The sequence below is a fragment of the Podarcis pityusensis genome (assembly GCF_964106645.2).
Source record: "Podarcis pityusensis genome assembly, chromosome: 5".
Lineage (NCBI taxonomy): Eukaryota > Metazoa > Chordata > Lepidosauria > Squamata > Lacertidae > Podarcis > Podarcis pityusensis.
The window spans coordinates 34,661,348-34,673,885 of NC_138032.1; the positions used below are offsets into that span (position 1 = coordinate 34,661,348).

The 12,538-nt window shown below is 42.6% G+C and overlaps 1 protein-coding gene across 2 annotated transcripts in view; it reads left to right on the plus strand.

The window, feature by feature from the left end:
* The window catches only part of LOC308477864 (glypican-5-like), a 404,575-nt gene that overhangs the window by 162,551 nt on the left and 229,486 nt on the right, over nucleotides 1-12,538 (plus strand). Inside the window, exons 4-6 of one of the 2 annotated variants that reach the window (XM_081006899.1) lie at nucleotides 509-642; nucleotides 4,016-4,075; nucleotides 6,126-6,251. In XM_081006899.1, coding sequence (XP_080863025.1) covers nucleotides 509-642; nucleotides 4,016-4,075; nucleotides 6,126-6,251 — 320 coding nt within the window. The remainder of the gene's footprint in view (nucleotides 1-508; nucleotides 643-4,015; nucleotides 4,076-6,125; nucleotides 6,252-12,538) is intronic. The other variant, XM_081006900.1, reaches the window with a different exon arrangement.

A 12,538-nucleotide genomic window follows, 5' to 3' on the forward strand; every position in this document is an offset into this window, starting at 1 on the left:
ATAGGCAAACTCAGCCCTCCAGATGTTTTGGGACTACAGCTCCCATCATCCCTAGCTAACAGGACCAGTGGCCTGGGATGATGGGAATTGTAGTCTCAAAACATCTGGAGGGCAAGTTTGCCTATGCCTGCTTTAGGGTCATTTCACACCATGGCTACATGCAGGAGCTGGTCCTACAACTCACATAAACCCTTCTCTGATACATGTGTTGTGCAATCTGATGGAAATGCATGCGTTGCCTCTTGCAATTCCTACATTGCACATGCCCCATGCAAGTGCTTGGTTTTTTGTTGCAGACAAACCACTGGTGGATGCGTGTTCTCATATGGACGACACATAGAGATAATGCATATAAATACACAACTGAACAAATGCATGGCTAGCCTGATACGCCATCTCCATTCCGTGGTCCTTCTCATGTAGATTCTCCACCACTGGAGCTTTGATGTTAAGCACGCCTGCTAGTTCTTACCATGTAATCATTTTCTCTCCCTCCGTTTTATTGCAGGTAGATAAAGTGTGTGGACAGCCTGAAGAAAAAGAAGTGAGACCTTTACCAGACAACATAGTTCAAGCAAAGGAAGTAACTGAGACACAGGCTCTGACAATGACACACTCAAATACTCTAAGCAGTAAAAGGAGGTAACCCTGATGCAACAATTTTTCCTCATAAATTTGAAACTGGAGTTTCCCCAAAATGCACCATTTTTTTTAAAAATGGAAAAAAAAATCCAACACTTCTGAAGCCAGAATTGTGCTTTCCAATACTCACTTCAATTACATATTCACTAAGCATGTTTATATGAAACTGGTCCTATTTAGAAATCTAGATTAAATGCTTCAAGTTACACATGGGGAACTTACAGTTCAAAACATATGGAGGGCTACAACTCCCATCATCCCTAACCATGGACCATACTGACTGTGACTGATGGAAATTGGAGGCCAACAACTTCTGGAGAGCTATAGGTTCTACACTCCTGGTATTAGTAAATATTATGTACTTTGCAAGCGGGTGGCGCTGTGGTCTAAACCACAGACCCTAGGGCTTGCCGGTCAGAAGGTCGGCGGTTCGAATCCCTGCAATGGGGTGAGCTCCCGTTGCTCGGTCCTTGCTCCTGCCAACCTAGCAGTTCGAAAGCACGTCAAAGTGCAAGTAGATAAATAGGTACCGCTCCGGCGGGAAGGTAAACGGCATTTCCGTGCACTGCTCTGGTTCACCAGAAGTGACTTAGTCATGCTTGGCACATGACCTGGAAGCTGTCCGCGGACAAACACCAGCTCCCTCAGCCAGTAAAGGGAGATGAGCGCTGTAACCCCAGAGTTGTCCATGATTGGACTTAACAGTCAGGGGTCCCTTTACCTTTACCTTGAGTACTTGCTTACTGTTACAACCTAACTGAAGAGAAAGAGCAGGTTGTGCTTTGCCCTGCAGCAGTATATGGCCAAATTTTAACATCATAGCTGGTGAGTAAGAAGCATTTACCCATATGGCATTGTTGGGATGGATCCAACGATTCCTAGAGCTGAGTTCTGCTCTCTTGTTCACTAATGGAAAGAGTTGATTAATTGAGACATAAGGCAGATTCTCTGGTCCCCTATTATGTTTTTTTGTTATTCCATAACAGGTTAATTTAACCCATAAGAGAATCCAGAAGTAGTCATATGAATTTTCTGAGCAGAGCAATATAATCTGCACCAAAACGCCTTATTTGTCTCTAGCATTCAAGCAGATAAAAGAATACCTGAATGCACAATAAATTGTTCTTCAGCTGTTTGGAGGTAATAATATATCAATTACCAGTATACCAGTTAAAGCCCATGTGAGCAGCCTTACTTCATTCTAACTCTGAATCAGACCCATCTAAAATGATAATGAGTTCGTGCAGAAATTCAGGTGTTAATTTGTAGCTTATTAGACTAATATACTCCAACCAACTTCAGATACCTTAACAAGCAACATGGTGTCCCTTATTGCAAAGTTCCTGTAAGTAGTTCCCTTTTGATGCAAGGAACTCTTGTGAATGCTCATTTGAAAATTCAAGATCTAGAGTAACATAAAGTAGTTGAGCAGCTACAGATTCCAGTTGGGGCTGAAGTCAGCCGACATTGTAGGCAGTCCTAATGACTAACTGGTGACCAGCATACAGCTATAGAATAAAATATTAGAACAGCCTTCTTTTTCTACCAAGATTGTGATGTAATCTGTTCCAGATTGGTAAGGATTTCTTCCTTCCTCCCCATTCCCCCCCCCCACTCTGTTTCCTGTAGCTGATGTTTTCTCAAAGTAATGGGGTTCTGTTTTATCGCCATCTAAATTTATTTTCCTCTTCCCATATCTTTTGAACTTTGTGAAACTTGTTTCTCTGCGGATGACGCTGGCATGACTAAAGCTTGCACAAAAACTGCATGGTATTTCAGTTCTTCTTATCTCTGCATGTACATGTGATGCTATGCCTATTCAGCAGATGTTAGTGGTATTCTTTTGTTTTTCTTTACCAAACACAACTCAGAAATGAACGGACCCTGGAAATACAATTTTCTTTTAACTTGGAAGTCTCAAAATGAGCAGTACTGAAACATTTTAGGATCGCAGGAGCAGTCACTCATACAAGGAGCCTACATATAGATGGTATTGGCTATCCTATCTGGGATCCACATTAATAAATTCTGCTACTAAACACAGTCTGTAAATGCACTCTTTTTAAAAGCAGAGTGGTTGGCACTTTAATTGGAGAAGGAAACAGCTGAGGTAATATGATGTCAAGATTTTACTGTATATTTACTGTATATTAAACAATATAAGGACATACACTAGACCATTACAAACACCCACATTTCATAAGATTTCCCATAGGACCTTCTGAGTTAAAATATGTCAGTGATCTAAAGTTTCAGGAAGGTTCGTGTAACTCAAATAAAGCCCTTAAGAGCCTGTGTGGTGTAGTGGTTAAGAGCGGTAGACTCATAATCTGGTGAACTGGGTTCGCATCTCCGCTCCTCCACATGCAGCTGCTGGATGACCTTGGGCTAGTCACACTTCTCTGAAGTCTCTCAGCCCCACTCACCTCACAGAGTGTTTGTTGTGAGGGAGGAAGGGAAAGGAGAATGTTAGCCGCTTTGAGACTCCTTAAGGTAGTGATAAAGAGGGATATCAAATCCAAATTCCTTTATAGGGATTTCATAGGAATATAAGGAATATATACAAACATTGGTCCATCTGCCTCAGTATTGTTTACAGAGATGGGTAGGGGTTCTCCAAGATTTCAGACAGAGATATTTTCTCCAAAAATTCACCTGGATACACCTGGGAATGAACCTGGGACCTTTTGCATACAAAGCAGGTTCTCTTCCACTGAGCTACATCACTTCGCAAAGGATATAAACTAAAACAAGCAGATTTGGATTTATTTACTCACTTAACCCTACCCTTCCAATATCCCTGAAGGAGCAATGATCTTTTCTTTGTTTCTTTTCCCTCTGGAAATAAGTGTTTTGTTCCCCTGAGAAGGAACGCTTTTCCATCTCAAGCACTTTCACATGTGCTTCTTCTCATCTACAAATCATTTGTCCTGCTCTGTTCTCACATGTATGCAATAACTTTTCTTAATGTGACATTTGGAGATAAATTCAGGAGATTTATTTTCAGCGTTTTGAACCTTCATTTTGTAATGGTATCCATTAAAAAAAAGGATAAATTTATTTTAACATGTTTTAGAGTAAAGTTCAAATCCTCAAGCACAGAGCACAATCTACCCAGAACTAAAATGTGGGTGGACTGTGCCTTTATTATTATATTTTAATATATAGGTTGAAGCATATTTTATTTGCTGGAGCATATTTTTTTATTTGCATTTGTGCTTCTCTGGTTTAATCCTGTGCATGTTCTTGATTATCTTTTCTTTCAAATAATTTATTACTTTTTGTTTCTCATTTCTTTTTCTTTCTTTGCCTGAATTCCTGCTTCCCCACTCCTCCTCCCCGCCTTCTGACTATTCTCCCTGGCCCACTCCAGTTCTCTGCCTCTGAAAGCTTCAAAGAATGACAAATCCAGAAGTTTGAAAAAAATGGCCCGGTAAGAATGAAAAGAAGCTGACATGTTTTTGTCTCTTCATTTTAAATGAGCTGTCCAAACCTCAAGGCTCTTGCTTTCGTTTTAAGAGTACAAGGTTTTGTTCAGCATTACCATAAAATGCCCCTAATATTAATTTCTTAACTCAAATGCAACCATCTAGATTGAAGAACCATGTTATTAAGAGGGGGGGGGGAAATACTGAAACTTTTGGCTCAGGTATCATTTTAAAATAAGGTGTCTACTGTTTAAAGACATACCAGAAAATGTTCTCCTTGCTCTATTTTATAGACAATGGGTAACATAGACAATGAAATTTCAATACTTCTTAGCTTCTGAAGTTTCAATCATATTTTTCAGTCAAGCCTTTTTGTTTCTATACTGAAAATTTATATCTCACTCTCCAAAACAAAGCATGCATTTCAATTTTGTGTTCAGTATTTAAAGGGAGTTTGTACATTCCTATCCTAACATGCAGACTTTTCACTACTAAAATCTCACTTTTGCCTGCCACTCCTAAGCTAGAATTGGCCTTTTATCTGTATCTGGAGAAAATGCAAGAATTGCACTTGTGTGCATGATCCAACTCCTCCTCCTACGTGTCCAGTAGTTCTTGCACCTGGACCTGTAGGGAGGGAGAGTGGCTCAGGATGCGGTCAGTGGTATGGAAATCCTCTTGCAGCTATGGTGAGATTGAGGCACACAGATACCGGATCCTCCTCTGTTTGCTAAGAATGCGATTGTCTTCATGGTAAGGGCTAGGCGTCTGGAAAATACCTAGAACTTTTGTATTCTGGAAATAGTCAGTTACATAAGAATATTAAAAAAACTGCTAGACCAGGTGCGATAGGTTTGATAAGCCCTTTGCAATAAATCCACCTGCTCAATCAGAGTTGTATTTACAGTTTTTATTGTACACTATTTACAAGGTACAGAGCATCACTTCAAGCGTCCGAATGGTCCATAGCAGATCCCAGGAGTGGGAACTTCCTGCTCCTCCTCCAGCAAAGCAGCTTGGACAATCCCAAATGTCTACGTTGTTCTCTGTGTTTTAACCCCCTCCTGTCCTGGGCTGACTGAACGGGTGTTCCCTCTCCCTCTGTGCCTGAGCTGGTAGAGGGGTGTTGCTGTTCTCTAAAATCAGGGAGACTTGCCTCCGCCTGAGTGGCCTCCCCTTCCACTCCACCCTCTCTCAATCCTGCCTCTTCTACCGGCTCCGCACTCTCCCCCTCCTCCAACTCCGGAGCCTTCCCTGCTGGCTCCGTGTCACCAGGTCAATGGCCCAATTAGTCCAGCATCCTGTTCTCACAGTGGCCAAGAGGACTCTTTCCTCCTGAAGTTTCCAGCAACCGTTATTCAGTTGTTTCTCTCCTTGGTGTTAGAATTAAAACCAGAGTTTCTCAAACTTGGGTCTCCAACCACTTTTGGACTACAATCCCCATCATCCTTGACCACTGGTTCTGCTAACTAGGGATGATGGGAGATGTAATCCCAAAACAGCTGGAGATCCAAGTTTGGGACACCATAATTTAAATGAAGGAAGTACTAGGATGCCTGGATTTTTGATAAGTGGTATCTTATACAAATCTAGACTAGACTCTGCTCTTAGAATTTCATTGGATGGCTCTTCAGCAGAAATATTATCCATTCCAAAGGCAAAAACCTTGCTGTAACCACCACCTGGGTCTTTGCTTTGTTCTCCAGGACACACTTGAAAATGGGGAAGGTTTGGTTTGGAACTTGGTGACTGAGGAAATTGACTTGAAGCAGGAACTTTTCAATGAGGAAAGTGAAAGGGAAGGGAAGGCATCACCATCTCCTCTGCTTTGCCACTTCTCTCTTTCACACACATACCAAGATGCTATTCATACAAGAATGACCCTTTGGGATTTCAGTACATGCGTTTGCTCATGTATTGCTAACTCAGTAGAATAGTTAGACAGAGCTGGGCAGAAGTTTAAGAATGAACATCGGATTAAGATTACAATGTTGCCTAGAATGTTAAATGTGCTCCTGGGTGTTGCATTGCAAACGTTATGTTTTTCATTTCTAGGGAATTCATCAACTACATGAAACGATCCAGAACACTCTATGCCTCTTTAACTGAAAGACTCTGTGATGGTGATCTTGTGATGAAAGACAGTTCGACTTGCTGGAACGGAGAGGATGTTGTAGAAAGGTAACTGTGAGAGGGATGTTCTCTCTCTGAGTGGACACGATGGAGGGGATTTGTTTCTGCATACTGATTGTTTCTTACTAGACTGGGACAAAACCCTTTATATAGGTCAGTTTCTTTCAACCGGTGTGTTGAGGACTGGGCAAAAGCACTTACATACACTTGTCATTCTGAGTCTGTCACCAGGCCTTTCTGGCTACGGTAGGTGACACTTAATTCCTGCCTAGTTTGCACTGCCTTACAGAGGTGCAATATAACTTCTGATAGTTGATTAAATATGTAGTATTGGGTGCCATGCCATTACCAGTCTTCTTGGATCATAGCACTGGAGCTAGAAAGAACATTTTACCTGCCATGTGGAGGTCACTCAGTAGGTTGATAATTGCTGGTGGAGAGGCTTGATGAGAACAAACATTTGATTGTGGTTCCTTGCCACTCTGATCTTTTTAATCCATTCTACCATTGCTACGTTGCACATTGTTTTGCAATTCTGACAAGGGGTGTAATTGAATGCTGCACTCTTCCAATCTTTCCATCTGCGCAAGTGTTGATGCCCCATCTCCTCCCCATGTGCACTGTTTAGAGAGTTCTCCAGCTAATTTCAAGGATGGGGGGAGTGGAAGGGGGACAACCCCATTGCACAAGTAGTAGTCCTTGCACAAGAATTCCACAGACAGGCCTTGTTAGGTGAATCCCACTGGAAGAGTTGTTTACAGTTTCCTCTTGTTCAATAGATAGAAATAGAGCAAAAATGCTAGGAACAGAGTAGATAAGAAGAATCAGCTGATGGTTTTAGTAATTCCCTTCCATATGGTGATGGTAGTGATTTCTGTATAGACTTGAATATTCACAATTGGTTTTACAGCCCTGGATTCTTGGCTACATTCAGCATTTATTTTTTTTAAATGCTATAACAGAAGTGTTAAACCTTAAGATGAGTGCTCACTCAAAGGACAGATTCTGAAGCTGAGGCTCTAATACTTTGGCCACCTCATGAGAAGAGAAGATTCCCTGGAAAAGACCCTGATATTGGGAAAGATTGGGGGCACAAGGAGAAGGGGACAACAGAGGAGGAGATGGTTGGACAGTGTTCTCAAAGCTACGAACATGAGTTTGACCAAACTACGGGAGGCAGTGGAAGACAGGAGTGCCTGGCGTGCTCTGGTCCATGGGGTCACGAAGAGTCGGACACGACTAAACGACAACAAAGTGGTGATAGGTCTTGGACCCCTGTAGCTCACAAACGTTTGAAAATCTACATATATATGTTACTAGAAATAAGCAACAATGACATCTGGCTCAAATCAGTCAACCATAGTTCTGAAGAGGGGTCAGACATGTCCCTTTAATTGTTCATCGGCAGAGTCCATCTAGGAAACAATAAAGTGCAACATGGCCTATCCCTTAACTGTGGCTATTGATGGGCCATTATTTGAAGCCACAATTGACTAGCAAACGAAAAGAGAACCAGATTAATATTGACCATAATTAAAGTTAAAGCAGACCTAACTCTTAACTTTGGTTAAATCCAGAAGCAGAGGGGTAGGGAAATTGAAGCAAAGGGGGATTGGGCTCCCTCCCCTATCAGTGGGTCTTGACAGATTCACTGGCAGCAATGCCAGCTTTCCAAGTGATCTACACAGAATTGGGTGGTTGAATGTCAGCAACATTCAACCTGCACTTCCCCAATGTGGAGTCAGTTCTGATTTTATTTTTTTAAAGCAAGAACCCAGGGCAGATGGACCCTGCTGAGTGACAGGGCCTCAACCAGCTGCTCACTCAGATGCTTGGTGCTCTTCTGGAGGAGCAAGCATGATACCCCATTCCTTATCCCTAGTTGAGAGGTCATGCTGTGTCTGTACTGGCACTGGGTAGGACAAAACAACCTGGATGATTACTGTGTCTTGAAAGTTCATGCTGAAACTGTTCTTGGCTTGGTGTGATTCCAAATCTGCACCAACACAATAAAATAAGCCACATAAATGTAGCAAACACTATGCGACCTTCACAACTTTTGCAAAGATCATCTCTGTCCCTGATGGCATCGCAGCGGGGAAAGCTTTTGAGTCTTCGTACTTGGCACTCTCTATGTGTGCTTTCTTGCTGTGTGTTCTGTTTACAGATCCTTAAGGAATTCTTTGCAGGCTTGTTTGCTTCAGATTCGTTTATTGTTCTTTTCACCTTAGCAGGAAGCTGCATCTCGCCAAGAGAAAAGTCTCTTTCATGAAAGGTGATTTGGCTGGGGGAGAGTGAGCTGGGATGCATTTCGCTGAGGCCTTTTGATTAAAAACAAAGGATTAAAGGTGGCACAATTGATTCTTATCTTTTGTACAGTAAGCTACATTCCAGCCATGCAAAAGTCAGAGGTTTATGCAAAAACATATACCTCCTTCCAGGCAAGGGAGAGTCCAAGGACCTGTTCTGTCTGAGCAAAAGCTCTCAAGAATGGTACAGAGCAGGGCTTGTGAGCCTGGGGAGATGGGGTATGGCATGAGGAGAGCCCTACGAGGAGGGGTGTAGTGGGGGGGCAGGGGCACAGCCCCGGGTGCACAGTTTTGAGGGGGCACAAACGTAGAGATCCACATTCCACCCTGCCTGCTGCCAGGGGTCTCTGGACCCCAGAGCCTGGCCTGGCCATGCTGCTGTGCCCCTGACCCCCTTGCTGAATGGCCACCCAACCAGCATTGAGGAGATTCAGCCGCCACGGGCTGCAGTGGCCAGCCAGGGTCCTTCCTGCATGGGTGGGTGGGCAGGCAGCAGAGCATGGCCCCGTTTGTCTCTTGTGGTGAGGCAGGCACAGCAGGCCCCATGAACCCTCTGCATGCATTTGCCCAGCAGCATGGGTGGCAAGGGCTAAGCTAGTAGAGTGGGTTCTGTTCACTCTCCACACCCTGCCCCGCCAGGCAAACATCCCGGGTACCAGCAAACAATGCCATGCTCCTGCCCATGAGCCAGATAGTAAGGGTTGGATGACAGAATTGGCCACCAGACTTGGGGTTTCTCACCTCTGCTGTAAAGATGCTGACTGGATAACAGGATTGTACTATAAATTACACAATTGCGCTCTGAATTATCCTGGATCAGCCCCTTATCTCCTGTGAAACATCTGGAGGGAGTGCTGCTAGCGGATCTGTGAAGAGTTCCTTTAAGGGTTCAAGGTTTTCAAGTACCGCTGCTTTAGTGCTGTCAGCTATCCAAGTAGCACTAAAGTGACACCTAGTGAAAAAGCACTGAAAACAATATAACAGCATAGAATCATAGAATCATAGAATCATAGAGTTGGAAGAGACCACAAGGGCCATCGAGTCCAACCCCCTGCCAAGCAGGAAACACCATCAGAGCACTCCTGACATATGGTTGTCAAGCCTCTGCTTAAAGACCTCCAAAGAAGGAGACTCCACCACACTCCTTGGCAGCAAATTCCACTGTCGAACAGCTCTTACTGTCAGGGAGTTCTTCCTAATGTTTAGGTGGAATCTTCTTTCTTGTAGTTTGGATCCATTGCTCCGTGTCCGCTTCTCTGGAGCAGCAGAAAACAACCTTTCTCCCTCCTCTGTGTGACATCCTTTTATATATTTGAACATGGCTATCATATCACCCCTTAAACTCCTCTTCTCCAGGCTAAACATGCCCAGCTCTCTTAGCCGTTCCTCATAAGGCATCGTTTCCAGGCCTTTGACCATTTTGGTTGCCCTCCTCTGGACACGTTCCAGTTTGTCAGTGTCCTTCTTGAACTGTGGTGCCCAGAACTGGACACAGTACTCCAGGTGAGGTCTGACCAGAGCAGAATACAGTGGCACTATTACTTCCCTTGATCTAGATGCTATACTCCTATTGATGCAGCCCAGAATTGCATGTTGCAGGCAAAGCCAAAAATGAAAAAAATGAGGGGGATAGGACTGTATAAAGAGCCAATATAGATTGAATCTGACCCAAGGGGTATCTAGTCCACCATTCTTCCTCCAGTAATGTCCAGTCTGGGCCAAGCTATGCATGACCTTAGCTATGTAGTACTGCATTTGAGTGCAGGGTCTTATTTTCACAAATTAGCAGCACTGAGCTACTGATCTGGATTGGGGCCCTAACCTGAAAACTAGAGGGATTTGGCATCTTTTAGAACCTGTTCTGCACACTGAGTGCTTAATCAAAGTTTGCAGTGTGAGGACCCTTTGCTCCCTTAAAAAAAATCAGTTTTCTGCATTCTCTGTGGAGGGTTTGGTAGCATTTGGTAGATGTAATTCTGAATCCAATACAGTGGTACCTCTGGTTAAGAACTTAATTCGTTCTAGAGGTTCGTTCTTAACCTGAAACTGTTCTTAACCTGAAGTACCACTTTAGCTAATGGGGCCTCCCGCTGCCACCGCACGATTTCTGTTCTCATCATGAAGCAAAGTTCTTAACCCGAGGTACTATTTCTGGGTTAGCGGAGTCTGTAACCTGAAGCATCTGTAACCCAAGGTACCACTGTGGTGAATCAGAAAGTAGATCATCCATGTTAATCCGGTTGGATGAGTTGCTTGTGAACTCAGCCCTGAAATACCTCAAGCATACACACTGGCAAGGGTCCTGGTTTTAATTTCCCTACCCCTTCTTGCATTTCAAGAAGTTGTCTGCAAGGTGAGTAATATTTATTTATGGCATCCACTAATTGATACTTAGCTCTTTAGGAAAAACAAATGTAGACTTTATAAATAATGCACCACATAAACGTGACATTAAATATTACGATAGAATATTTATAAATAATAAAAATATGTCAGTCATTAAATAGGGTGGTTTAAGTTTTGCAGAACAAATTCGTGTATTGAATTAGAATTTTGTATTAAATCAGGAGTGGCAGCTGCTACTGTGAAAGAAGCAGCTGGGAGACTGGTTTTGAAGCCATAATAATAGTAATAATTTAAAAGAAAAATACAGAGTTTATGGGAAGGAACGTTTGTATTTCAACCTTTTCCACTCTGAATGTTTAGATCTTGTTACCTTAAGCAGGAGAGCTTAATGTAGTGTTGTGGCTTAAAGTAGGCTTTGATTTAAATCTTATTTTCACCAAAAACTCAACCCGTGTTCAGTGCATGGTTGGGTTCCTTCTTCTGAGTTTTTCTCTGTTGTATATGACCTCCAGATGTGCTAGGAAGAGGCACTTAGGGGGTGCATAGCTTCCCAGGTCCAATCAGTCAGTGCAATACAGACACTGGCAAATATTTTTGAATGAACTTTGATGACAGCACAATAGAGATGCCCAATTGCTTTTGCATGGCCCATACTTTACATGAGAAGGGTGCGCGAATGCTTAGGAGCTGAATCATCTTAGAACTACTTTTGAATAACATGAAAACAATAGCTTGGGTTTGTGAGATTTTATTTTTTTAAGAGCTGATTAAGTTTGATGTCAAAATCAAAGGGAGGAGCGCAGCTGTAGGAATTATTGTGGTTTCCTTGAGCCTACAGCATACATTACCTCAGAAACCAAGTCACAGTGGATTGTAAGGCGGGGGGGGGGGGGGAGAGAGAGGAACATGGAATGTATTTTGAATGTTTCTAGTTTGCCACAGTCATCAAAATGTTTTCAAAGTAAACAACACACTAAAAACCAAGCACAATCTTGCTGGGATGAAGCAATTTTAAAATGCATCCTATAGTCTTCCTCTCTTACAAATAATCATTGGTCATCTGAAAAGCAAAATTTGCACAGCTAGCGAAAGAAGGCACACAAATGCAGAGAATTCCCCCCTTTAAAGAAATAAAATATAAAACCTAATGGAATACGTTAACATTGACTGGGACGAAAAGCACCCCAGTGACAAAAAATGGATACATTGATTGGGATATTGTTTTGTCCCAGACTCTTTTGGGGTTTCAAAAAGAAAACTGTCTGGGCACTTAATCTGCATCATGAGTTCTTTTTGTGCAGGAAAATGTTTACTCCGTATGTCACATTGGAAGGCAGGATGTAAATCTAATAAATTATTGTGCTGTGAGGTAGTCTGTTTCTGGCACCATGAAAACATTTATGCTTGTGCAAAACCCATCTGTACCATCCAAAGCAAATATAAGAAGGGGATGGCTGCTCTAGGGCTGGGTTTTTGTCACATATATCAGCATAGCTGTCAACATTTCCCCTTTTTAAGGGAAATTCCCTTATTCCAAATAGGATTCCTCTCAAGAAAAGGGAAAAGTTGACAGTTATGTATATCAGCACAGAACATCAGTCAGGTTTAAGGGTTCCTTCTGCATGGAGCAAAATATCAAGTTATATATGGTGAAATGAATGGGGAGAAATTCAAGTGTGT